General features: G+C 51.0%; 1 protein-coding gene across 1 annotated transcript; it reads right to left on the bottom strand.

Moving 5' to 3' along the window:
• SATL1 (spermidine/spermine N1-acetyl transferase like 1) lies at window positions 1–19,850 on the bottom strand. The gene is made up of 6 exons (XM_036740052.1): window positions 19,784–19,850; window positions 18,930–19,121; window positions 5,442–5,522; window positions 4,768–4,869; window positions 1,266–1,306; window positions 1–171 (listed from the first exon to the last, which is right to left on the bottom strand). The coding sequence occupies exons 1-6, from the start codon at window positions 19,848–19,850 to the stop codon at window positions 1–3; spliced, it is 654 nt and encodes a 217-aa protein (XP_036595947.1).
• Between the last annotated feature and the right edge of the window lie 6,627 nt (window positions 19,851–26,477).

Raw genomic sequence — 26,477 nt, 5'->3', positions numbered from 1 at the left:
TCACTTTTCTTTTGCCATTTTTAAAAGCTCCTTTTTGTTAAACCGGAACAGATGCCAACCCTCCCGAGAGGATAAGTCCTGGGCCCCCCGCCTGATGTAGTATTCGGTAGAGGTCTGGTTCCATATGACCACAAGAAAGTTCATGCAGCTGCAGCTGTTGATAATTGCTATCTGTTTACAAAAGCAAAGAAGGGGCATTCTTATTTGAAAGCGGATTAGGAGATTCCTTACTTCATTCAGAAAATGCCATCCGTATGTGAGAGGCATTGTGTGCGCATCTATTACTTCTAAGAAAATATTCTTGCAAAATTTCTCTCTTAAGGCATTTCATATCTCTAGAATGGATGGAATTCCATTGTTCCAAATTTAACAACCCCTGAACGAGTACCACTCATTAGTGCCACTACAAATCCTGCTGACTTTTCATACAATCATGGCACAAAAGAACTTGGACTTAAAATGCTATTCTTCTTTCTCTACCATGGAACCTCACCTTGTAGGTGAAATCATTTTACATCAGAGCCCTTGTGCCCTGTACTTAACTAATGGAAGTATCATTGGATGACCTGCTTTATGGTCAGTTCTCCTTTCCAGTAATGGTATAATGAAGCTTCTGTAAATAAAATATAATAATAATAAGTGATGGGCATTTATATTCTCATTCTGAGGTTTGCAAAGCACTTTACACAAGTAATCTCATTTGATCCTCAAAACAACTCTGTGAGTTAGGGGCTATTATCTCCATTTTACAGACAAGGAAACTGAGGCAGAGAGACATTACATTCCTAGTAAGTATCTAAGACAAGATTTGAACCCCAGTCTTCCCCTCTCCAAGTCCAGAATATTTCTAGATGTCAAACACATTTATTTCAACTAAAACTTGTACAGTATTCATTTATGATAATAGCTGGCATTCAGAAAGAGCTGTATTATACATTATTCCATTTGATTTTCACAACAACCATGATAAGGCCTGAAAGTGTTAATACCATTTTGCTGATCAGAAAAATGCAACTCAGAGATGATGGCTTGCCCCAGCCACAAAATTAAATGTCCTGGTGGCCAAATTTAAATGCCTGCCCCCCGCCCTGACTCTAAGTTCAGGACCTTTTCACTTACACCACTCTGCTTCTATATTTCGGTTGTGTTCAACTTCCTGGATTAAATAGCTATCCAATCCTATATAATTCCAAAGAGTATGTTAAATTTTTAAAGATAAATGGCTAACATTTAAATTACAAATACTGGTTATAAGTAATACAGACCTGACTTAGTTTCCTCAGAATTTCGGATCCAATACCTAAACCTTTAAAATGGAGAATGCAGAAATGAGAACAGCAGAAAAAGTAGCCCAAGTACGGATTCATGCATGTGCACAAGTTGCAAATACAAGAGCTTCACATCCAATTTATCCATCCCCACAGACACAGATTGTTAGTGTTCCACTGTGGATTTCATATTTAGAAAAGAAGTTGCTTTGTTGGATTTTTTTTTTAAAGATCAGTAAATAAGCATGTCTTCCTCACCCTTTAAAGACAAGTGTCTCGTCTACTACTCTCAACTCACCAATGAAGGAAGGAACAGAATTCTTTTTCTTTTTTTGAATTCTCTTCAAAATGTTTGAACAAAAAACCCCATAATAACCATGGACAAAGCAGATTTCTCAAGATAGTTCTTAAAGAATTCTCGAATAAATCCAAGAGGGAGAAAACAGTAAGCCAAGCATTCTGTGTGTTCAGGAATGTCTTAGCCTGTTCCCTTCGTTATTTATGAGAAAAGACACTTTACAAGACGTTGTTTCACCTGCAACTTTTTTCAGTCATGCCCAACTCTTCGTGACCCCATTTGGGGTTTTCTTGGCAGAGATACTGGAGCGGTTTGCTTTTTGCTTCTCCAGTTCATTTTATTTTTTTTCAGAATTCTTTTAAAGGAAAGCATGTTGTGATAGTCTACCCAACTTAAGCTCTGAATAAGAAACAATAAATCAAACATTTTTGAGTCAAAATGTAAAAAATTAAGTGAAGGATTGAGATAAAACTCTTTTTTGGTCCAGACCAATGATTTCATTGATTTAGAGAACAGGATACTGGTGAATAATATCCTCTATCAATGTAGATCTGTAGTGTGGGGAGAGGCATTATCCTGGGGCACTGAAAGGTCTTCCTGTCTCTGGGACAAGTACTCCATCCACTGTACCACAATGCTTTTCAGAACATAATTACAATTCATTAATGTTCTATGTGTTGATGTGTAAGTCCCATCTCTGATTCCTCAACCCTAAGTATAATTTTATACTTCCAAGTATCCAAATTCATCACTAAATCCAGAACCTGGTGGCCGTTATCCACTGACCCTTCTATTCCCCCCAAGGTCATTCTCCTTTCTTCAGTGGGTTGAAGAAGGCTCACAAGTCTTTCCACCCTAACTCTTATCCTCATGATGTTGGGCTACTTCAATATGCATACTGATTTTCCTTCAAATACCCTAAATGATCAGTTCTTCAATCCCTTCAGTTCCCATAAGCCACCCTTCTGTTACACCTTAGCTGCACAAAGAGGTGGTCATGCCCTTGATCTTGCCATCATGCACAAGCAGCCCAACTTTGACATTTCCAAATTCTTAAATTCTTTGATCATAACCTTTTTTTTATTCCATTTTCCCTATTCCTTATCATTCCTAACCCTGTTCTTTGTCCTCATCAGGACCTCCAGTATTTCCATCTTTCAATACTCTCCCTAGCCACCACCCTTGTACTAGCTGTACTGTCCTCCTTTCCTAAATTCGACACCTTGGTGAATGAGTTCAAGTCTACACTAGCCTCACAGCTGAATTCCTTGTCTCCTTGTCCTATTGTCACTCATGTAACACCAAGACCCAATCCTGGTTTACTTTCAAGCATCCACCTCCCTTGATCCTATTAACATTGTGCTGAATAGAGCTGGGGGAAGTCACAAAACCATGCTAAATCCATTACAAGTTTATATTCTCCAGTTTCAACTGGCCTCTCCCTGCATCAAGGAAATCAATTCTCCATCCCAATCACCACAGCAGCTGTTCCAAACCTTCTCTTCTCTCCTCAGCCCTCCCACCCACTCCACTAAGGACCTCACCACAGAACTGGACCAGAAGCATTGAGGTCATTTACCATGAGCTCCCTGTTCTCCCCTCATCACTCAAATGTCTTCTCCCACCATTTCCTTTACCCTGTCTTGGATGAAGAGGACGCCTCTCTCCTTGCCAAGACAAACTGTGTGTACCCTTGATTTCATCCCCCCTGTCTTCTCCAATAAATTGCCTCTACTCTCATCCTCACTCTCACTAATCTTCCCTCTTGCTCTGCTATTTGGTTCCTTCCCTGCTGGCTACAAACATGCTCATGTTTCCCCCATCCTTACAAGATACCCTCACATGTTCCAAACCCCTCTATGTCCCTTAATATCCTATAGCTCTTCTGCCTTCCTTGGTGAAACTTTAAGAAAGCTGCCAACACCAGGTGGCTCTGCTTCCTTTCTTGCCCTCTGCTTTCTCCAAAGTGCCCAATGACCATTTCATTATCCAATCTGATTGGCTTTTCTCATTCCTCATCCTTCTTAGCCTTTCTGTAGCTTTTGATGCTGTTAATAACCCTTTCTTCCCAGATATCCTCTACTCTCTAGGTTTTCCTGGCACTATCATTTTCTGGTTCTTCTAGTTGTGCGATTATTCCTCATTCTCCTTTGTTGTATCTTCATCCATGTCATGCCCACTAATTGTAGATGTCTGTAAGGTTCTATCCTGGCCACTTGATGACCTCATCAGCTCCCATGGAACTCATCTTTGTGCTGATGATCCCATCTCTAAGCTGATTCCTGTATCTCTATATCCAAGCTTCTTTTCTCCCCTAGACTTCAGTCTCACATCACCAGTGACATATTAGGCATTTCAAACAGCTTGTCCAATAGGCATCTCAAACTCAACATGTCCATAACAGAACTCATCTTTCCCACAAACCGACCCTTCTGCTAAACTTCACTTTTACTGTTACCCATGGACTTTGCTCACTCGTATGTTGCTAAATCTTCCCTTTTTTACCTTCACAACATCTTTCTTATATATCCACTTCTCCCCATTCATATAATAACAACCCTAGTTTAAGTCCTTGTCACCTCTTGCCTAGACCAGTGTAGTAGCCTTGATTGGTCTCCTTGCGTCAAGTCTCTCCTCACCCCACAAAATGATCTTAAGTCCTGACCATCTCAGCCTCACACACACACACACACACACCCCCAGTATAAACTCCAGTGGTTCCCTATTCCATCAAGAAGCAAATACAGCAACCTTCATGACCTACCCTCTTTCTGCCTTTCCAGTCTTATACTCTAATCCTCTCCATGCACTCTTCAATCCAACTGTACTGACCTACTTGCTGATTCTCACACATGACTCTTAACTGTACTTTTGTTCTATCTTTAGCTTGGAATGCTCTCCCTCCTCACTTCTACCTCCTGGCTTCCTTCAGGACTCAGAAGTGTCACCTGTAAGAGGCCTTTCCAAGTCCCCCTCCCCAGCTGCTAATGCTTTCTCTTTCCATCTTCATGAGAGAGAGAATATATAGAAAGAGAGAGAATGTACCTATTTATTTACATATTGTCTTTCCCCATTAGAATGTAAGCTCCTTGAGAGCAGGAACTATTTTTGCCAGTTTTTGCATCCTCAGCTCTTATCACAGTGCCTGGAACATAGTAAATATTTAATAAAAGCCTGTTGATTGATAAGAGATAGTTTTACCTCTAAAAGGTTCCATGATATAGAAGTCTTCCAGGTAGAGTAACTTGCCAATCCAAGGGTCATAGGTGAAATAGTACATTGCAAACCCTACTGCCATAGTACCTAGAGATGGAGTGTGCAAAAGGTTGAGTGCTTTCATTTTTATTGAGTATCAAAATATTTGTCCTATTAGTCCTTTAAAAATAAATTTTTGTTTAGAATCCATTGACAGCATTTTCCAGGCTCTGCATGAGGCTATGAATTAGAATTACTGATTGCCAATCTCTGTTACCAATTTCCTCAGTTACTCAAGATCTTTGGCTGTGTGTTGCCAAAGAATTTTAATGGAAGTTTTTCCTAGGCAGGAAATAGTCTTAATGAGACTAGGCCTGTAGAATAAGGCTTCGTGTTTTCCCAGGAAATATGTTTTACCTATCATCTGTGGCTACCTTCAACTTGAAAGTGGGATCCAAACTTTTCATCTTTCTCCTTCCTTATTCTAAAGGATAATATCAAAGTTTACTACTGGAAAAACTAGTAACCACAAGAGCTCTCCCTGTAACACATGGGCTATATGAACTCCCCAAATATAACCCCCTTTACTCATCTTCTACTTAAGTAGTGCTTTTTGTTACACTTCATCCTACTGGCAGAGGAGTGTCGGTATGAAAACAGTTAAGGGGAGTGTATCTTACCTGTCGTCTCAGAATCATCTGGTACTTCTGCAATAAGACAGTAATAAAGAGGGTGGTCCCCAAAGCCATCTTTGAGTAAATCTGAAAGGTCAATCCACATACAGAGCCTTAAAGTAGTGACTTCTGGGGAGCCGCTTGCCAGCCCGCACTACAGTGCAGGACTTGGTCAAATGAAAATTCCAAACTGAGGAACATTTAGAGGTGAATGCTGTTCAAAGAATACCTTGAGGTTGTAGCAGATTGGGATTAGTATAAAATGCTTCTGGCATCACATAGCTGCAACTACCTCCCTTATGGCACATAATATTTTCTAGACTACAATGAGTTACCCTTTTGGGTACACCGTTTCCATAGGGGTCCATTCTTTTCATTTACTCTCTCTTATTTCAGTGAAACATAGGAAAACATCTGACTAAAGTTGAGCATTGACCTATGATAGCTACTAAGCATAACACCATGGTTTGCCACCCTGGGTTTCCAAATAGCAGGGTTTTCTGGACTATCTTCACACCAGCCAAAAGGGAGGGAAAGGCAATAACACTCATGTTGCTGTAGCATTTTGTTCACAATAGTCAAGTGAGATAGGTAGTATCTAAAATATCTCCATTTTACAAATGAGGGAACTGAGGTTTGGGGAAAGGGACTTGCTCACAGCTAATGAGCATTGCTCGGACTCAGGTGGCTTGGGACTCCAAATGGCAGCACACTCTCCACTGTAGCATGGGGCTTAGTAAAATACCAACTGGTCACTCATCAAGAAGCAGAGAAGCAATCTGGTGGATGGAAATGTGGAAGCTAAAGTTTCACAGCTTAGAGCTACTGTCTGGGGAAAATGCTAGCAGGTATTAGAAACATAACAGCAATCCTGTAGCAATCGTGGAAGCCAGTGCATTTCCTCACAAAAGCCCTACAGGGGAGAGGTAGGCAAGGCGACTATCATTAACCTTTTATTTTTGCAGACGAGAAAAATGAGGCTTAAAGAGAGAAAATTACTTTCTTAAGGTCATATAGCTTGTTAGCGTTGTAGGAGCCTGAACCTGAACCCCGGTCTCCCTGGTCCCTAGCCTCTAATTCACCATTCTGCCTAGTAAATATAAATTAAGGGCAATATGTTGCAAATAAAATAGTATGTCCTTTAGAAATGCCTAACGTCAGTAGTGCATATAAAGGACAGCATAAAAGGTGGATTCCAAGGACGTAAACTATGAGCTTATATGACCTTCACTTTTCAATCTCTGGAAATCCTATATCACTCCTTACCCATAGTGGTTAACTTCACAGCATCAGGAGTATTTCCATAAGCAGCCAGTTCCTGTCAAGGAGAGAAGTGATTCACATTATGGTTTTGTAAGTAATTCTTGAGGGTTACATCATCATCATCATCAGAAAGATTTGACCTTTTTACACAGTGGGGTGTTTCACAGTAGATAAAGTAAGTGAAGATTTACCCTAGGCCTCCAAAAGCTGATAATCTGTAATGGTCCCAACAAATATGGAGAGTGCATATAGCAAAAGAATGCGTAAGTCCATTTTAAAAATAACTACATCCCCTCTTCTCCAAAGGCCTCCTCTACTGTGTCATTATGGCGTGGAGGTGATTCCAAGCTCTCAAAAGCTAGGCCAGCGAAATTCATGCTCTGACAGATGGAAACCCCACCACTATAATGTGTCTGTCACCTATGGACCAACTTAGCTAAGGGGAATGAGTCATGTTGACCACAAGAACTCTGAGACTGTCTTCTAAGGTGTAAAAAGGGTTCCAACTTGCGTCACTGGATCTTTGAAGTAGCACCTGAATTATCCAGAGGGAACCTAGTGACATCTCAGCTCTCCAGAATACATCAAAGAACAGAGAAGGAGAGTTTTCTTAAGGCCCCTTAGCCATCATGCATTTAAAAGCTCAATAACTTTCTCAGACCCTTTAGAATACACTTACTCATGTTTATGCACAGTTCCAACAAGTCCATGGTTATGTTTTCACAGCTCAGTGGATTAGAAGCAACAACTAGAGGCTGGGGGCCAGGCAAGGCAGAAGGCAGGACTAGCATGGTGGAAGAGACAGGAAAACTCTAACAGATCCAGGGACTCACAAGGCAGCTTGTGGTCATTTTGTGTAGGGACAAATAGCCCTAAATCCTTGATTAGCCGCTTGCAACATGAATGGATTTCAGTAGAGATTGTATGTTACAACCGAGTTGCCAACTTGTATTGCTGGAAGAAGATTCTATACCATGAGTTCTCCAGGCTGATGAAATGATAATGACTAACGTTCATAGTGACCCTAAGATTCTGAGCTACGATGGACCTTAGACATCATCTATTCCAGTTCCGTCATTTTGCAGATGAGGAAATGGACCCAGAGGGTCAATGACTTGCCCAAGGCAGTAAGTGACAGACACACTGACTTCAAGCCTAGTGTTCTTTGCACTTTGTCATGAAGGAAAAAGGAAATCCTGCCTAAGAATGACTTTTACTTAAGACTGGGAAGCATTTTGATGAAGATTTGCTTACAGTAAAAAGTTTTGATACTTAACGTTATAAGCTTCAATTATCAGGAAAATACACTCATTTCTCCAGTGAGGCAAGATGAGTGCAGCATTACCCTAGGTCGAGCGTGGGGAACCTGCAGCATGGAGGCCACATGTGACCCTCTAGGTCCTCAAGTGCCCTTTGACCAAATCCAAACTTAACAGAACAAATCCCCCTAATAAAAGGATTTGTTCTGTAAAACTTGGACTCAAGTCAAAAGGCTGCACCTGAGGACCTAGAGGGCCTCTAGGTCTCAGGTTCCCCACTCCTGCTCTAGGTCCAGCACATGCTTGCACTGGTACATTTACTGCTGAAAGTGGAGAGACAGAATGTTATGTTTGTTTAAATATGGGTCTGGGAAAAGTTGTCAACTTTGTGTTTGAAACATGGTAGATGGAGGAAAGGGAGGGGCAGCAGCAGAGGGGAGGGAAGACATTCCAATCTTAAGACATAGCTTGGGAGAAGCATAGGTCTAGTTGTAGCAAAGGTAAATGATGTGATCAAAGATCCTAGGAGGCAGCATGTACAGAGATAACGGCCTCTGGGCCCCCACAGAGAGATGAACCCATAGTTGACAGGTACAGAGATAAGGGTGATGGCCCGAGCACACCCCCCACCCCTACCCCTGCCTACAAAACTTGGATCTGCTTGAGCCCTTCCTTGTTCAATGAAAAAGTCATAACAGGCTACAAAGATGAGATGGTGTAGGCAAAGCAAATGATGGCCAGGATGGCCGTATTTTAGGTGTTTGGTTGATGGGCCATCTTGTCAGGGGCAGAAGACTGTGACCAGCTCCTTGCCCAAAACCCTCATCAGAATAAATGAGGAGGATGCTATTTTTGATAAGACACCAGTGAGGTGACAGGTTGTTTGGACAATGTACTTTAAGTACATTATTCATGCTCAAAACATCAGCATAAGCTTCCCTCCACTCTGCTACCCCCTAATGCTGCTGTGTACCCTCTTCTTCCTACCACGTTTCTAGGAAGTAGAGTCAAATACATTGCTGTACTAGCACACACTCCTCAGCCATTTGAAATCTTTCACTGTCCTACTGACAGTGTTCTCTCCAAGGTGACTAGATCCAAGGACTTGTTTCAGTGCCTTGTCAGCTCTGACATCTCCCATCCTGGTTCTCCTGTCTGTTCTACTGCTTGCTACAGACATCTCTTCATATACACGTCACCAAATATGAGAGCACTCCAAAGGTCTGTTCTTGGCTCTCTATTCTGTTTTTACTCTCTCCCTCAATGATTTCATCCACTCCAGCAGATGATTTTCAGACCTGTATCCCCAACTCCAACCTTTCTCCCAAGCTCAGGCCCTATATTTCCATCTGTCAGCACCTCAAATTCAGGATATCAGAAACTAAACTTGTCATCTTCCCTCCCTACCTGTCCAAACCAAGTCCTTATTTCTGTTTATAGCATGACCTTTCTCCTAGTCACCCAGGTGCCAAAGCTCTGTTCTTTCCCTCACTGCCCCTCCTCCAATCAATCAGTCTCTAATTCCTACAAATAGTCGATTTTTTCTCTAGTCACTGGTTATAGAAATGACCCTTGAGTTCATGGAGATGGATTAAAACCAAGTTGTATAAAGCCAGACCTCATAGTTCTGTTTATAGTTCAGTGGGATAATTTTAAAAAGGATCTTTCCATTCCATAGAAAACATGACCATATATGGTCATAGGTTCTAACTGCCCTAAGAAGAGCCAATGGGGCGCCATCCAGTTTACTGGGGCACCAGTACATTTGGCTATTTTGTTTTCCTGTGATCTGTGTAACATCAGTCCCCTGCTTCCGCTTCATAAAAGAACGGGTGCTGGATGGATTAGATGGCCACTTTGGAGAGCAGGAGAATTTCAGTATGACTCCCATAATTCCAGTGAATGAAATGTTTTACTATAGCTATTTAAATATTTGTCATTTCTAATGAATCAGCTGATTATTTTCAGAACATTCAAAGTCACCTCTCTCAAACCCACCCATTTCATTTGTGGACAGCTCTAATTATTAGGCATTGTTTCCTTTTTTTTTCCAAGCCTAACTTTGCTTTTCTACAGTTTCCACCCATTGTTCCTAAATCTGCCTTCTGGGGCTAACCAGAGTAAGTGAAATACCTCTTCCCTTGGATGGGCCTTCACTACTTGAAAAGACTGCTATCCTTTCTGTCTTTTCCAAATCTTATTTTCTCTAGCCTAAATATCTCCAGTTCCTTCAGCTGATCCTAATATAGCATGAGCTAGAGCAGGAGTGGGGAACCTGTGGCCTTGAGGTCACACGTGGCCTTCTAGGTCCTCATGTGCGGCCTTTTGACTGAGTCCAAGTTTTACAGAACAAATCCTTTTATTAAGGGGATTTGTTCGGGAAGTTTGGATTCAGTCAAAGGGCTGCACGTGAGGACCTAGAGGGCCACGTGGGGCCTTGAGGCTGCAGGTTTCCCACCCCTGAGCTAGAGGCTCTTCATTATTCTGGTTGCCTTTCTCTGGATGTGTTCCAGACTGTGTTATTGTTCTCCCTAACATGTCATACCTAGAAACTAAACACAGTATGCTCCATCTGTGCGTTGAGTAGGGCAGGGCAAAGTGTAGCAGTACTATCACCTCCCAAGTCCCTGAACATGATATTTCATATTTCCATTTATTCCACTTTTCATTCATGAGGGGGGTGGAGTTTCCTGTCCCATGTTGCAAATGAAGGTTGCATTTCACTAATCCCCCCACACACATACACACCCTTCTCCCATATTGCCTAGCCAGACTTTCCTCACCATGGACTTGTGAAGATCTTTGCAATCCCCCAAAGTGGTTCTTAACATTTGGCCCCTTTCATCTTCCTAGACTTGGCCCATTGGTCTGACCTGTGAGCATCTTTCTGGATTCTAAGACTCTGTCATCCAATAATGTGGTATTAGATATTTCTTTCTCTGAGTTGTGTGTAAATCTTCTAAGTATGCTGTCTGTGTCTTTCTCCAAGTCACTGAGAAACATATCGACGAGGTTAAGCCCAAAGATAGACCCCTGGAGTGTTCCACTGACAGGGGTGGAGGAAAATGACAGTCCTACCTCCATAAATACATCTGATCAAATATTACACTTGGCTTATGTGGTGACATACGTAGCAATTGATGTACCTTTTTCTCATGTCAGTGTTTAAGTGTATCAGTGTCAGCAGTCCAGAAAGGATTGTGGGTTAGGGCCCCTGGCTAGGAGGCATTGCCATGGAGTGAAAAGATCCCTGGTCTTGAATCCTGGTTCTCCCATTTACTGTGTGATCCAAGGCAAGACAATTTCTGTTTCTTGGTGTCTAGAGGAGATTGGATTAGTGGCTCCTTTGGTCGCTATGGTCAACTCTGTCTTGATCTTAGGATTCCTGCTGAGATGTGTGATTATCTGAAAACCAACTCCCATGAAATGCCAATATGGGAAAATATTGCCCACATTCTCCTGATTGAAGAAGCCTCTAGGCTTCATAGGTTACCTCAAAGATGGAGCCCAAGTGTTTCTGCTCCTCCTGGGTGCCCTCTTAGCACTGTCCCTTCCACCGTGTGCTGCTAGCTCTGGACCTACCACCTTCTCAATCACCTCTTTGAAGGATAGGGACCATCCTCCTTAACTCTCTTCTTTCCTGATCTCAGTCACTTCTTTTGGAAGGGGGCACTTGCAATTGCCTCTGGCTCTGAACCTACCAGGGCAGAGCAGGGGTCATCACCCTTATGTCTGAACCTACTACCTTCCCTCTCTCACCTCTGAAGGGAGGCAGGGGCCAGCATCCTTAGCTTTGGATCTGGAACCCTCTCACTCACCTCTCTGTGGGAGGCCAAGCACCCTTAGCTATGGACCTGCTCACCTCCCTGCAGGGGGCCAGGGATCATCTTCCTTAACTCTGGACCTGCCCTCCTTGTACCCTCCTCCATAGCGGGAGGCATGTAGCTTAACTCCTGACTTGCCACCTTGTGACTTACTGGGGGCGGGGGGTAGGGGGGAATGTGCTGAGGCCATGATCTGCACCTGTTGCCTGTATGCCCATTTCTCTGGGGTGGATGAGGAGCCCGTATCTCTGGACATGCCACCTCCCAGCAAAGGCATACCTCTCTTCAGGTATGCCTCCCTCACCTCTCTGCAGGTGCAGGAGTCATTGCCAATATCTTTGCACCTCTTGCCCCCTCTCTCACCTGTCAGAGGGAGCCCAGGGGCCTTAGCTCTCGACCTGCCATGTCCTAGTACACCTTGGGGAGGATAGGAGCCATCCCTCCTAACTCAGGACCTGCCCCTCTCTGGGCCACCTGTCTGCAGGGGCACAATCATTTCTTCATACTGCTCTCTTGGTGGGGGGTAAAGCAGTAAGGGGAACTGGGAAAGGGCCTTCTTGCTTAACTCCTAACCTGCCACCTTCTGACTCATCTCTCTGTACGGGGCCAGGAGCCATTCTCTGAGGATCTGCTGCCCTTTTGCACCTATGCTGGCAGGGCAGTAACAATGGCCCTTAGTTGTGGACCTGTTACCCTTTCACTGATCTGTGGGGGTCCAGGAGTCCTGAGTTGTGGATCCCTAGGGGTGGGGGCCCATGCGCCATCCCCCTTAGTTCTGTACCTGCCGCCTCCTCCCATCTCTCTCTCTGGAAGTCATGGGCCATCTCCTGACACCATCTAACTCACTTTGGGGGGGGCATTTCCCTTAGCTATAGACCTGTCTTCATTCCCTCACCTCACTGCTGGGGGCCAGAGGCCATTATCTCTGGACCTACAACATCCCTGCAGAGTGTAAGCGGGTGCATGGCCCCAGTAATTGCAACTGCAGGCGACAGGGCCCATGACCTACACATCTCTCTGGGGCAGTGTGGGCATGGAGCAGGGGCCATCTCCCTCAGCTCTGGACCTACCACCTTCTGACTCACTTTTCTGCAGAGGTGCCCAGGAGCCTTTAGCTCTGGATCTGCCATGTCCTTGTACCTATCCTGGCAGGGTAGGGGCCAGGGCCCTTAGCTGTCACCCTCCCATTCATCTTTCTGTGGGGGGCCAGGGGCCTTAGCTGTGGACCTGTCACCTCTGACTCCACACATAGCTGACCCTGAACAGGGGGGAGACAGGGGCTGTCACCCTTAAGCCTGGCCCTGTGGGAGGGGGCAGGGGCCATCGCCCTTATCTCTTAACCTGCCAACTCCTCACGTCTCTGTGGGGAGCCAGGGGCATCTTAGGTATGCACCTACTGCCTCCCTACAGAGGCATACCTCTGTGCAGGTAACGTGCCCACAGGGATGGCAGTGGCCCTTAACAAGAACTGCCCTACCTTCTCTTCCCTACTCTGCAGGGGATAGGGGCCATCTCCCTTAACTTTGGACCTGCTGCCTTCTGTTTTCACCATTCTTCGGGAGACTGGGGCCATAGTTCTTAGCTCTGGGCATCTTCAGTCCATGGCTCACCTCTTGGGGAGGGGGGCCTTCTGCCTTCAACCTCAACTGGACCTTCTGCTCAACTGTCAGTTCGAGGCAGTGACCCTTACCTCTTGCCCTCCTGGCACGGTTCTCTGGGGGGAGCCAGGGGCCTTTAGCTGCACACTTGCTGCACCCCTACACGTATTCTGACAGGTAGGGGGCCACTGCTCGTCACTGTACACCCACCTTCTGGCGCATCTCTGCCCAGAGCTGGGGCCATTGGCTTTAACAAAAACTGCACTGCCTCCCTGGCTCACTTCTCTGTGGGGGGACAAGGCCCTTAGTGGTGCATAACCTCGGGGTGGGGGGGAGCAGAGCCATGGCCCTTAGCTCTAGATTTGCCCCACTCACCTCTCTGTGGGGAGCCAGGGCCCTTAGCGTTGCATAACCTCTCTGGGGGAGGGTGTAGGAGCCATGGCCCTTAACTCTGGATTTACCCAATGTACCTCTCTTGGGGGGGGGGGCAGGGACCTTAGCAGTTCATACCTCCTGTGTTGGGGACAGAAGCCATGGCCCTTGGCTCTGGATTTGCCCCACTCAGCTTTATGTGGGGTCTAGGGCCCTTAGAAGTACATACCCACTCTACGGTATGGGGGCAGTAGCCATGGGCCTTAGCTCTGGGTTTATCCCACTCACTTCTGTGATGGGCCAGGGAACTTAGGGGTCCATATCCTCTCGGGGTGGGGGTGGGGGCAGGAACAATGGCCAGTATCTCTGGATTTGCCCTACTTAGCTCTCTGTGGTGGGCCAAGGGCCTTAACGGTCCATACCCTCTCTAGGGGTTGGGGGGGCAGTAGCCATGTCCCTTAGCTCTGGATTTACCCCCTCACCTCTCTGTGGGGGGCCAGGGACCTTAGCAGTTCATACCTCCTGTGTTGCGGAAAGGAGCCATGGCCCTTACCCCAGTATTTGCCATGCTCAGCTCTCTGTGATGTCCAGGGCCCTTAGCAGGGCATGCCCTCTCTAGGGGTTGGGGTACAGGAGTAATGGCCCTTAGCTCTGGATTTGGCTCACTCACCTATTTGTGGGGGGCCAGGGACCATAGGGGTACATAAATTGGGTGTGGGTGAGGCAGGAGCCATGGCCCTTAGCTCTGGATTTGCCAGACTTACCTATCTGTGGGGGGCCAGCTACCTTAGAAGTTCATACCTCCTGTGCTGGGGACAGGAGCCATGGCCCTTAGCTCTAGATTTGCCCCACTCACCTCCCTGTGGGGGGCCAGGGCCCTTAGCAGTGCATACCCTCTCTGGCCAGCGGGGGGACAGCCACGGACCTAAGCTCTGGATTTGCCTGACACAACACTCTGTGGGGGGCTGGGGCCCTTTGGGGTGCATGCCCTATCTGGTGTTTGGGGGGCAGGAGCCTTGGCCCTTAGCTCTACATTTGCCACACTCACTTCTCTGTGGATAGCCAGGGCCCTTAGTATTGCATGCCCTCCTGGGTTGGCAGGAGCCATGCCCCTTAGCTCTGGATTTGCCCCATTCAGCTCACTGGGGGGAGCCAGGGCCCTTAGCTGTGTATGCCCTCTGGGGGAGGGCAGGAGCCATGCCCCTTAGCTCTGGATTTGCCCCACACAACACTCTGTTGGGGGCCGGGGCCCTTTGGGGTGCATGCCCTATCTGCTGTTTGGGGGGCAGGAGCCTTGGCCCTTAGCTCTACATTTGCCACACTCACTTCTCTGTGGATAGCCAGGGCCCTTAGTATTGCATGCCCTCCTGGGTTGGCAGGAGCCATGCTCCTTAGCTCTGGATTTGCCCCATTCAGCTCACTGGGGGGAGCCAGGGCCCTTAGCTGTGTATGCCCTCTGGGGGAGGGCAGGAGCCATGCCCCTTAGCTCTGGATTTGCCCCACACAACACTCTGTTGGGGGCCGGGGCCCTTTGGGGTGCATGCCCTATCTGCTGTTCAGGGGGCAGGAGCCTTGGCCCTTAGCTGTGGATTTGCCCAACTCACCTCTCTATCGAGGGCTGGGCCCCTTGCAGTGCATACCCTCTCTGGGGTTTCGGTGGTAGGAACCATGGGCCTTAGCTCTAAATTTGCCCCACTCAGCTCTCTGTGGTCCCAGGGACCTTAGTAATTCATGTCTCCTATATTGGGGACAGGAGCCATGGCTCTTAGCTCCAGATTTACCCCACTTAACTCTCTTAGGGGCAGCATGTACCTTAGCAGTTCATACCTCCTGTGTTGGGGAAAGGAGCCATGGCCCTTAGCTCTGGATTTGCCCGGCTCACTTCTATTGGGGGCCAGAGAACTTACCATGTCCAGGGAGGGCCGGAGGCATGCCCCTAACCTCTGGATTTGCCCCACTCAGCCCTCTGTGGGGTGCCAGGACCCTTAGCAGCACATACCCTCTCTGTTGTGAGGGCAGGAGCCATGGTCCTTAGCTCTGGATTTGCCCATCTCACCTCTCTGAGGTGGTCTGGATCCCTTAATGGTCCATACACTCTCTAGGGGTTGGGGAGTAATAGACATGTCCCTTTGCTCTGGATTTGCCCCACTCCCCTCTCTGCGGGGGGCCAGGGACCTTAGCAATTCATATCTCCAGCGTTGGGGACAGGAGCCAAGTCCCTTAGCTCTGTATTTGCCCCACTCAGCTCACTGAGGGGTCCAGGGCCCTTGGCTGTGCATACCATCTTGGGGAGGGCAGGAGCCATGCCCCTTAGCTCTGGATTTGCCCCACATAACACTCTATGGGGCACTGGGGCCCTTAGCAGTGCATAACCTCTCTGGGGGTTGGTGGAACAGGAGTCATGGCCCTTAGCTCTGGATTTCCCCCACTCATTTCTCTGTGGGCAGCCTGTCCCTTAGGTGCATACCCTCTGTAGGGGTGTGGGCAGAAACCATGGCCCTTAGCTCTGGATTTGGCCCACTCACCTCTTTATGGGGGACCAGGGACCATAGGGGTACATACATTGCATGTAGGCAGGGCAGGAGCCATCGCCATTAGCTCTGGATTTGCCCGACTTACCTCTCTGTGGGTGGCCAGCTACATTAGAAATAAATACCTCCTGTGTTGGGTACAGTAGCCATGGCCCTTAGCTCTGGATTTGCCCCACTCAGCTCTCTGTGGGGGCAGGGGTCCTTAGCAGTGCATACCCTCTCTGGGGGTTTCGTGACAGGAGCCATGCCCCTTAGCTCTAGATTTGCCACACTCCTCTGTGGGTGGCCAGGGCCCTTAGCATTCCATGCCATCCTGGGCTGGCAGAGCCATGCCCCTTAGCCCTGGAATTGCCCACTCACCTCTCTGTGGGGGGCCTGGGCCCTTAAGGGTGCATACCCTATGTGCTGATTGGGGGGCAGGAGCCATGGACCTAAGCTCTGGATTTGCCCGACTCACCTTTGTGTGTCAGGCCGGGGACCTTAGGGGTGCATACCCTCTATGGTATGGGGCAGGAGCCATGGCCCTTGTCTCTGGATTTGCCCCACTCACCTCTCTGTGGGGCGCCAGGGACTATAGGGGTGAATACCTTCTCTAGGGGGACAGGAGCCATGGCCCTTAGCTCTGGATTTACTCCACTCGCCTCTGTATGGGGCCCCAGTGACCCTAGGGGTGCATACCCTCTTTGTTGGGGGTCTGCATCCATGGCACTTATCTCTGGATTTGCCCCACTCACCTCTCTGTGGTGGGCCAGGGACCTTAACGGTTTATACCTCCTCTGGGGTGCACAGAAACTATGACCCTTAGGTCTATATTTGCCCGACTCAGCTCTCAGTGGGGGGACAAGGCACTTAGTGGTGTATGCCCTCGGGGGGGGGGGGCAGCAGCCACACCCCTTAGCTCTGGATTTACCCCACCAAATTCTCTATGGGGGGCCAGGTCCCATAAGGTTCCTTACCCCCTGTAGGAATTGGGAGGCAGGAGCCATGGACCTTACCTCTGGATTTGCCCCACTTACCTCCTGGTGGTGGGGACCAGGGAGTTCAGCAGTATGTATCTCCTGTGTTGGAGACAGGAGCCATGCTCCTTAGCTCTGAATTTGCCCCACTCAGCTCACTGGGGGGAGCCAGGGCCCTTAGCTGTGTATGCCCTCTGGGGGAGGGCAGGAGCCATGCCCCTTAGCTCTGGATTTACCCCACCAAATTCTCTATGGGGGGCCAGGTCCCATAAGGTCCCTTACCTCTGGATTTGCCCCACTTACCACCTGGTGGTGGGGACCAGGGAGTTCAGCAGTATATATCTCCTGTGTTGGAGACAGGAGCCATGGCCCTTAGCTCTGGATTTGCCCCACTCAGCTCACTGGGGTGGTCCAGGGCCCTTAGCTGTGTCTTCCATCTAGGGGAGGGCAGGAGCCATGGCCCTTAGCCCTCTGATTTGCCCCAATCACCTCTCTGTGGGGGGCTGGGGCCTTAGCAATGCATACCCCCTCTTGGGGTTCGGTGGCAGCAGCCATGGCTCTTAGCTCTGGATCTGCCCCACTCACCTCTCTGTGGTAGCTCAGGGTCCATAACAGTCCATACCCACTCTAGCTGTTGGGGGACAGGAGCAACAGCCCTTAGCTCTGGATTTTCCCTACTCACCTCTCTACGGGGGGCCATGGACCTTAGGTGTGCATACCCTCTTTGATGGGGGACTGCATCCATGGCACTTATCTCTGGATTTGCCCCACTCACCTCTCTGTGGTGGGCCAGGGACCTTAACGGTATATACCTCCTGTGGGGCGGACATAAACTATGGCCCTTAGGTCTGGATTTGGCCACTCCCCTCTCTGTGGGGAGCATGGGCCCTTAACAGTGAATACCCTATGTGCTGATTGGGGGGCAGGAGCCATGGACCTAAGCTCTGGATTTGACCCACTCACCTTTCTGTCTCGGGCCAGGGACCTTAGGGGTGTACACCCTATCTGCTGTTTGGTGTGAAGGAGCCTTGGCTCTTAGGTCTGAATTTGCCATGCTCGGCTCTCTGGGGGGTCCGAGGCCCTTAGCAGTGTGTACCCTCTCTAGGGGTTGGGATGGCCCTTAGCTGTGGATTTGCCCCACTCACCTCTCTTTGGGGGGCCGGTGCCCTTAGGGGTGCATACCCTTTCTGCTATTTGGGGGCAGGAGCCTTGTCCATGCTCGGCTCTCTGTGGGGTCCCAGGCCGTTAGCAGAGTTAGAATTCTGGGACTGGCAGGAGCCATGACCCTCAGCTTTGTATTTGCACCACTTAACTCTCTGTGGGGAGCCGGGGCCCTTGGGGGTATGTACCCAATCTGCTGCTTGGGGGCAGGAGCCTTGGCCCTTGGCTCTGGATTTGCCCCACTCACTTCTCTGTGGGGGGCCGGGGCCCTTAGCACTGCATGCCCTCCTGGGTTGGCAGGAGCCATGCCCCGTAGCTATGGATTTGCCCCACACAACACTCTGTGGGAGGCCGGGACCCTTAGGGGTGCATACCTTATCTGCTGTTTGGGGTGCAGGACCCTTGGCCTTTAGGTATGGATTTGCCATGCTTGGCTCTCTGGGGGGTCCCAGGCCCTTAGCACTGCATACCCTCTCTAGGGGTTAGGGTGCAGGAGCCACAGCCCTTAGCTGTGGATTTGCCGCACTCACCTTTCTGTGTTGGGCAAGGGTCTGTAGGGTTGCGTACCCTATCTGCTGTTTGGGGTGCTGGAGCCTTGGCCGTTCTCTCTGGATTTGCCCCACTCACCTCTCTATGGGAGGCCAGGGACCTTAGGGGTGCATTCCCTCTATGGTGGATGTCTAAAGCCATGCCCCGTAGCTCTGAATTTGCCCCACAGAACACTGTGGGGGACCGGGGCCCGTAGGGGTCCATACCCTATCTGTTGTTTGGGATGCAGGAGGCTTGGCCCTTAGGTCTGCATTTGCCATGCTCGGCTCCCTGGGGGGTTCCAGGCCCTTAGCAGTGCATACCCTCTCTAGAGGTTGGGGTGCAGGAGCCATGGCCCTTAGCTCTGGATTTGCCCCACTCACTTCTCTGTGGGGGGCCGGGGCCCTTAGCAGCGTGTACCCTCTCTAGGGGTTGAGGTACACGAGCCTTGGCCCTTAGGAGTGGATTTACCCAACTCACCTCTCTGTGGGGGGCCAGGGCCCTTGGGGGTACAAACCCTATCTGCTGCTGGGGGGCAGGAGTCTTGGCCCTTAGCTCTGGATTTGCCCCACTCACCTTTTTGTGTGAGGCCAGGGACCTTAGTGGTGCATACCCTCTATGGTGGGAGGCTGGAGCCATGGCCCTTAGTTGTGGATTTCCACCAATCAACTCTGTGGGGGGCCAGGGCCCTTAGCAGTGCATACCCTATGTGCTCATAGGGTGCAGGAGCCATGGCCCTTAACTCTGAATTTCCTCCACTCAATTCTCTGTGGGCAGCCCTTCCCTTAGCGGTGCATACCCTCTGTAGGGGTGTGGGCGGGAGCCATGGCCCTTAGCTCTGGATTTCCCCACTCACCTCTCTGTGGGGGGCCGGTGCCCTTATCAGTGCATTCCCTTTCTGGGGGTTCGGTGGCAGGAGCCATGGCCCTTAGCTCTGGATTTGCCCCAATCCCTTCTCTGTGGGGAGCCAGGGTCCTTAGCATATCAGATCTCCAGTGTTTGGGACAGGAGCAATGGCCCTTACCTCCGGATTTGCCCCACTCAGCCCTCTATGCCGTCCAGGACCGTTACCAGTGCATACCCTCTGTAGAGGTGTGGGCAGGAGCCATGGCCCTTAGCTCTGGATTTGCCCTGCTCGCCTTGCTGTCTTGGGGCAGGGACCTTAGGGGTGTATACCCTATCTGCTGTTTGGGGTGCTGGAGCCTTGGCCCCTCAGCTCTGGATTTGGCCCACTCAACTCTCTGTGGGGTGCCAGAGCCCTTAGGGGTGCATACCCTTTCTGCTGTTTGGGATGCAGGAGCCTTAGCCCTTAGGTCTGCATTTGCCATGCTCGGCTCTCTGGTGGTTCCAGGCCCTTAGCAGTGCGTACCCTCTCTAGGGGTTGGGGTGCAGGAGCCATGGCCCTTAGCTCTGGATTTGCCCCACTCACTTCTCTTTGAGGTGCCGGGGCCCTTAGGGGTGCATACCCTTTCTGCTGTTTGGGATGCAGGAGCCTTGGCCCTTAGGTCTGGATTTATCCAACTCACTTCTCTGTAGGGGGCCGGGGCCCTTAGCAGTGTATACCCTCTCTGGGGGTTCAGTCGCAGGAGCCAGGGCCCTTACCTCTGAATTTGCCCCACTCAGTTCTCTGTAGGCAGCCCTTCCCTCAGCGGTGCATACCCTCTGTAGGGGTGTGGGCAGGACCCATGGACCTTAACTGTAGATTTGCCCCCTCACCTCTCTGCGGGGAGCCAGGGATCTTAGCAGTGCAAACCCTTCGGGGAGGAGAGGCAGCAGCCATAGCACTTAGCTCTAGATTTTTCCCACTCAGCTCTCTGCGGTGGGCTGGGGCCCCTAGCTCTGCATAACCTTTCTAGGGTTTTGGGAGACAGGAGCTACGGCCCTGAGGTCTACATTTGCCCCCTCGCCTCTCTGTTGGGGGCCAGGGCCCTTAGCAATGCAGACCCACTCTAGGGGTTGGGGTGCAGGAGCCATGGCCCTTAGCACTGGATCTGCCCAAGTTACCTCTCTGGAGGGGCCCAGGCTACTTAGTAGTGCTTACCCTATGGGGAGCGGCAGGAGCCATGGCCCATAGCTCTGAATTTGCCCCACTCAGCCCTCTATGCGGTCCAGGACCCTTAGCGGTACAAACCCTCTTTGAGGGTTGGGCAGCAGGAGCCATGGCCCTTAGCTCTGGATTTGCCCCACTCGCCTTTCTGTCTCGGGCCAGGGACATTAGGGGTGTATACCCTATCTGCTGTTTGGGGTGCTGGAGCCTTGGCCCGTAGCTCTGGATTTGCCCCACTCACCTCTCTATGGGGTGCCAGGGCCCTTGGGGGTACAAACCCTATCTGCTGCTAGGGGGTGGGAGCCTTGTCCCTTAGGTCTAGATTCGCCCCACTCACTTCTCTGTGGGGGGCCGGGGCCCTTAGCAGTGCGTACCCTCTCTAGGGGTTGGGGTGTAGGAGCCTTGGCCCTTAGGAATGGATTTACCCAACTCACCTCTCTGTGGGGGGCCAGGGCCCTCAGCAGCACATACTGTCTCTGGGGATTCAGTGGAAGGAGCCATGGCCCTTAGCTCTGAATTTGCCCCCTCACCTCTCTGCGGGGAGGCAGGGAGCTTAGCAGTTCATACCTCCTGTGTTGGGGACAGGAGCCATGCCCCTTAACTCTGGATTTGCCCCACTCACCTCTCTGTGGGGAGCCTGGGCCCTTAACAGTGCATACCCTATGTGCTGATTGGTGGTCAAGAGCCATGGACCTAAGCTCTGGATTTGCCTCACTCACCTTTCTGTCAGGGGCCAGGTTCCTTAGTGGTGCATACCCTCTTGGAGGGGGGTGAGGGGACAGAAGCAATGGCCCTTAGCTCTGGATTTGCTCAGCTCAGCTCTCTGATGGGGGCCTGGTCTTTTAGTGATACATAGCCTCATGTGGGGGTGGGGGGCAGGTGCCAATGCCCTTAGCTCTGGATTTGCCCCAGTCACGTCTGTGGGGTCCCAGGCCCTTAGCAGAATTAGAATTCTGGGACGGGCAGGAGCCATGCCCCATACCTCTGGATTTGCCCCACTCACCTTTCTATGTCGGGCCACGGACTTTACCCTATCTACTGCTTGAGGGGCCAGAGGCATGGCCTTTATCTCTGGATTTGCCCCCTCACCTCTCATTGGGAGGACAAGGTAGTTAGCAGTGCATAATTTCTGGGGTGGGGGACAGGAGCCATGGCCTTTAGCTCTAGATTTGTCCCACTCAGCTCTCTGTAGTGGGCTGGGCCGTTAGGACTGTATAACCTCTTTGCGGGTCTGGGGGACAGGAGCCATGGCCCTTAGGTCGACATTTGCCCCCTCACCTCTCTGTGGGGGGCCAGGGCCCTTAGCAATGCAGATCCACTCTAGTGGTTGGGGTGCAGGAACCATGGCCCTTAGCTGTGGATTTGCACCACTCAGCTCTGTGGCGGGCCAGGGCCCTTAGCGATTCATACCCTATGTGCTCATAGCAGGCAGGAGCCATGGCCCTTAGGTCTGGATTTGCCCCACTCAGCCCTCTATGTGGTCCAGGACCCTTAGAGGTACAAACCCTCTCTGAGGGTTGGGGGGCAGGAGCCATGGCCCTTAGCTCTGGATTTGCCCGACTCAGGTCTCTGTCAGGGGCCAGGTCCCTTATCAGGGCATACCCTCTCTGGGGATTCAGTGGCAAGAGCCATGGCCCTTAGCTCTGAATTTGCCCCACTCGCCTTTCTGTCTCCGGCCAGGGACCTTAGGGGTGTATCCCTTATCTGCTGTTTGGGGTGCTGGAGCCTTGGCCCTTAGGTCTGGATTTGGCCCACTGAACTCTCTGTGGGGGGCCGGGGCCCTTAGCATATCATATCTCCAGTGTTTGGGACAGGAGCAATGGCCCTTAGCTCTGGATTTGCCCCACTCAGGTCTCTGTCGGGGGCCAGGTCCCTTATCAGGGCATACCCTCTTGGAGGGGAGAGAGGGGACAGGTGCCATGGCCCTTAGCTCTGGATTTGCCCCACTCAGCCTTCTATGTGGTCCAGGACCCTTAGCAGTACAAACCCTCTCTGAGGGTTGGGGGGCAGGAGCCATGGTCCTTAGCTCTGGATTTTCCCCAATCCCTTCTCTGTGTTGTGTCCAGGGTCCTTAGCATATCAGATCTCCAGTGTCTAGGAAAGGAGCAATGGCCCTTAGCTCTGGATTTGCCCCACTCAGGTCTCTGTCGGGGGCCAGGTCCCTTAGCGGTGCATACACTCTTGGAGGGGGGTGAGGGGACAGGAGTCATGGCCCTTAGCTCTGGATTTGCCCCACTCACCTCTCTGTGGGTGGCCAGGGCCCTTAGCATTGCATGCCCTCCTAGTTTGGCAGGAGCCATGCCCCTTAGCTCTGAAATTGCCCACTCACCTCTCTGTGGGGAGCCAGGGACCTTAGTGGTGCAAACCCTCTGGGGTGGGGCTGGAGCCATGCCCCTTAACTCTACATTTACCCCATTTACCTCTCTGTAGGGGGGCCAGGGAGCTTAGCAGTTCATACCTCCTGTGTTGGGGACAGGAGCAATGGCCCTTAGCTCTGTATTTGCCCCACTCAGCTTTCTGTTGGGGGCCAGGTCCTTTACTGATGCATACCCTCTTGTGGTGGTTGGGGGGGGGGACGGGTGCCAATACCCTTATCTCTGGATTTGCCCCATGCTCCTCTTTGTGGTGTGCTGGGGCCCTTAGCAGTGCATACCCTCTCTCTGGGTTTGGTAGCAGCAGCCATGCCCCTCTAGATTTGCCACACACACTTCTCTGTGGGTAGCCAGGGCCCTTAACAGTGCATACCCTATATGCTGTTTGGGGTGCTGGAGTCTTGGCCGTTATCTCTGGATTTGCCCTACTCACCTCTCTATGGGAGGCCAGGGACCTTACGGGCGCATTCCCTCTTTGGTGGATGTCTAGAGCCATGCCCCATAGCTCTGAATTTGCCCCACAGAAAACTCTGTGGGGGGCGGGGGCCCTTAGGGGTGCATTCCTTATCTGCTGTTTGGGATGCAGGAGCCTTGGCCCTTAGGTCTGGATTTGCCATGCTCAGCTCTCTGGGGGATTCCAGGCCCTTAGCAGTTCGTACCCTCTCTAGGGGTTGGGGTGCAGGAGCCATGGCCCTTAGCTGTGGATTTGCCCTACTCACTTCTCTTTGGGGGGCCAGGGCCCTTAGGAGTACATACCCTTTCTGTTGTTTGTGGGGCAGGAGCCTTCGCCCTTAGCTCTGGATTTTCCATGCTCGGTTTTCTGTGGGGTCCCAGGCCCTTGTCAGTGCATGCCCTCTCTAGGGTTTGGGTTTCAGGAGCCATGGCCCTTAGCTGTGGATTTGCACTGCTTAACTCTCTGTCCGGGGCTGGGGCCCTTCGGGGGACATACCCTATGTGCTGCTAGTGGGCAGGAGCCTTCGCCCTTAGCTCTGGATTTTCCATGCTCAGTTCTCTGTGGGGTCCCAGGCCCTTGTCAGTGCATGCTCTCTCTAGGGTTTGGGTTTCAGGAGCCATGGCCCTTAGCTGTGGATTTGCACTGCTTAACTCTCTGGCCGGGGCCGGGGCCCTTCGGGGGACATACCCTATGTGCTGCTAGTGGGCAGGAGCCATGGCCCTTAGCTCTGGATTTTCCATGCTCAGATCTCTGTGGGGTCCCAGGCCCTTATCAGTGCATGCTCTCTCTGTGTCTTCAGTGGCAGGAGTCAGGGCCCTTAGCTCTGGATTTGCCCCACTCAGTTCTCTGTGGGCAGCCCTTCCCTTAGCGGTGCATACCCTCTGTAGGGTTGTGCCCAGAAGCCATGGCCCTTAGCTCTGGATTTGCCCCCTCACCTCTCTGCGGGGAGCCAGGGACCTTATCGGTACAAATCCTTGGGGGGAGGGTGGGGCCCTTAGTGCTGCATAACCTCTCTAAGGGTTTGGGGGACAGGAGCCATGGCCCTGAGGTCTACATTTGCCCCCTCACCTCTCTGTGGGGGGCCAGGGCCCTTAGCAATGCAGACCCACTCTAGGGTTTGGGGTGCAGGAGCCATGGCCCTTAGCACTGGATTTGCCCAAGTTACCTCTTTGGGGGGGCCCAGGCTACTTAGTAGTGCTTACCCTATGGGGAGCGGCAGGAGCCATGCCCCATACCTCTGGATTTGCCCCACTCAGCCCTCTATGCGGTCCAGCGGTACAAACCCTCTCTGAGGGTTGGGCAGCAGGAGCCATGGCCCTCAGCTCTCGATTTGCCCCACTCGCCTCTCTGTGGGGGGCTGGGGCCCTTACCTGTGCATAACCTCTCTGAGGGTTTCAGTGGCAGGAGCCATTGGCCTTAGCTCTAAATTTGCCCCATTCAGCTCAACTCTGGAGGGACAGGGCCCTTAGCTGTACATACCCTGTGGCAGAAGACAGGAGCCATGGCCCTTAGCTCTGGATTTTCCCCATTCCCTTCTCTGTGGGGGGCCAGGGTCCTTAGCATATCATATCTCCAGTGTTGGGGACAGGAGTAATGGCCCTTACCTCTGGATTTGCCCCACTCAGGTCTCTGTCGGGGGCCAGGTCCCTGAGCGGTGCATACCCTCTTGGAGATGGGTGAGGGGACAGGTGCCATGGCCCTTAGCTCTGGATTTGCCCCTCTCATCTCTCTGGAGTGCCAGGGACTATGGTCCCTGCATACCTGCATACCCTCTCTGGGGGGGGGGGGGCAGGAACCAGGGCCCTTAGCTCTGGATTTGCCCCACTATCCTCTCTGTGGGGGGCCAGTGACCTTAGCATATCATATCTCCAGTGTTGGGGACAAGAGCCATGGCCCTTAGCTGTGGATTTGCACGACTCAACCCTCTTTGGGGAGCCTGGGCCCTTAACAGTGCATGACCTATGTGCTGATTGGGGGCAGGAGCCATGGACCTAAGCTCTGGATTTGCCCCACTCACCTTTCTGTGTTGGGCCAGGGACCATAGGGGTGCATATCTTATCTGCTGTTTGGGGTGCTGGAGCCTTAGCCCTTAGGTCTGGATTTGCCCCATAGAACACTCTGTGGGGGGCTGGGGCCCTTTGGGGTGCACACCTTGTCTGCTGTTTGGGGTGGTAGAGCCATGGCCCTTAGCTCTGAATTTGCCATGCTCAGCTCTCTCTGGGGCCCAGGCCCTTAGCTGTGGATTTCCCTGCTCACATCTCTGTGGGGTTCGGGGCCCTTACATTGCTTACCATTTCTGGGAGTTGGGGGTAGGAATCGTTGCCCTTATCCCTGGATTTGCCCCATTCACCTCTCTCTGGGGGACTGGGGCCCTTGGACGTATATACCCTCTCTCTGGGTGGGGAGGCAGGAACCATACCCTTAGCTCTGTATTTGCCCCGTTCGGCTGTCTGTCAGGGTCAAGGCCCTAAGTGGTGCATACCCTCTGGGGATGGAGGCGAAGGAGCCATGGCCATTACCTCTGGATTTGCCCCACTCAACTCTCTGTGTGGGCCCAGGGACCTCAGGGGTGCATACTCACCATGGTGGGGGGCAGAAGCTATGGCCCTTAACTCTGGATTTGCCCCACTCACCTCTCTGTGGGGGGCTGGGGCCCTTACCTGTGCATAACCTCTCT

Source organism: Trichosurus vulpecula, chromosome X, assembly GCF_011100635.1.
Source record: "Trichosurus vulpecula isolate mTriVul1 chromosome X, mTriVul1.pri, whole genome shotgun sequence".
NCBI lineage: Eukaryota > Metazoa > Chordata > Mammalia > Diprotodontia > Phalangeridae > Trichosurus > Trichosurus vulpecula.
The sequence above is the reverse complement of the archived record's forward strand: the minus strand, read 5'-3'. Positions and strand labels throughout refer to the sequence as shown.

Bases quoted from the DNA above. Each gene is read 5' to 3' on its own strand.
- SATL1 (XM_036740052.1), bottom strand. From the start codon at position 19,850: ATGGCTCCTGCCACCGAACCCCCAGAAAGGGAATGCACTGATAAGGGC. The intron at 19,122-19,783 runs GTGAGTGGGGAA...GGTCCCCCACAG, and splicing joins CACCGGCCCCCCACAGAGAG to TGTTCTGTGGGGCAAATTCA. The intron at 1,307-4,767 runs GTAAAACTATCT...TCCATTTTAAAG, and splicing joins TATCATGGAACCTTTTAGAG to GTTTAGGTATTGGATCCGAA.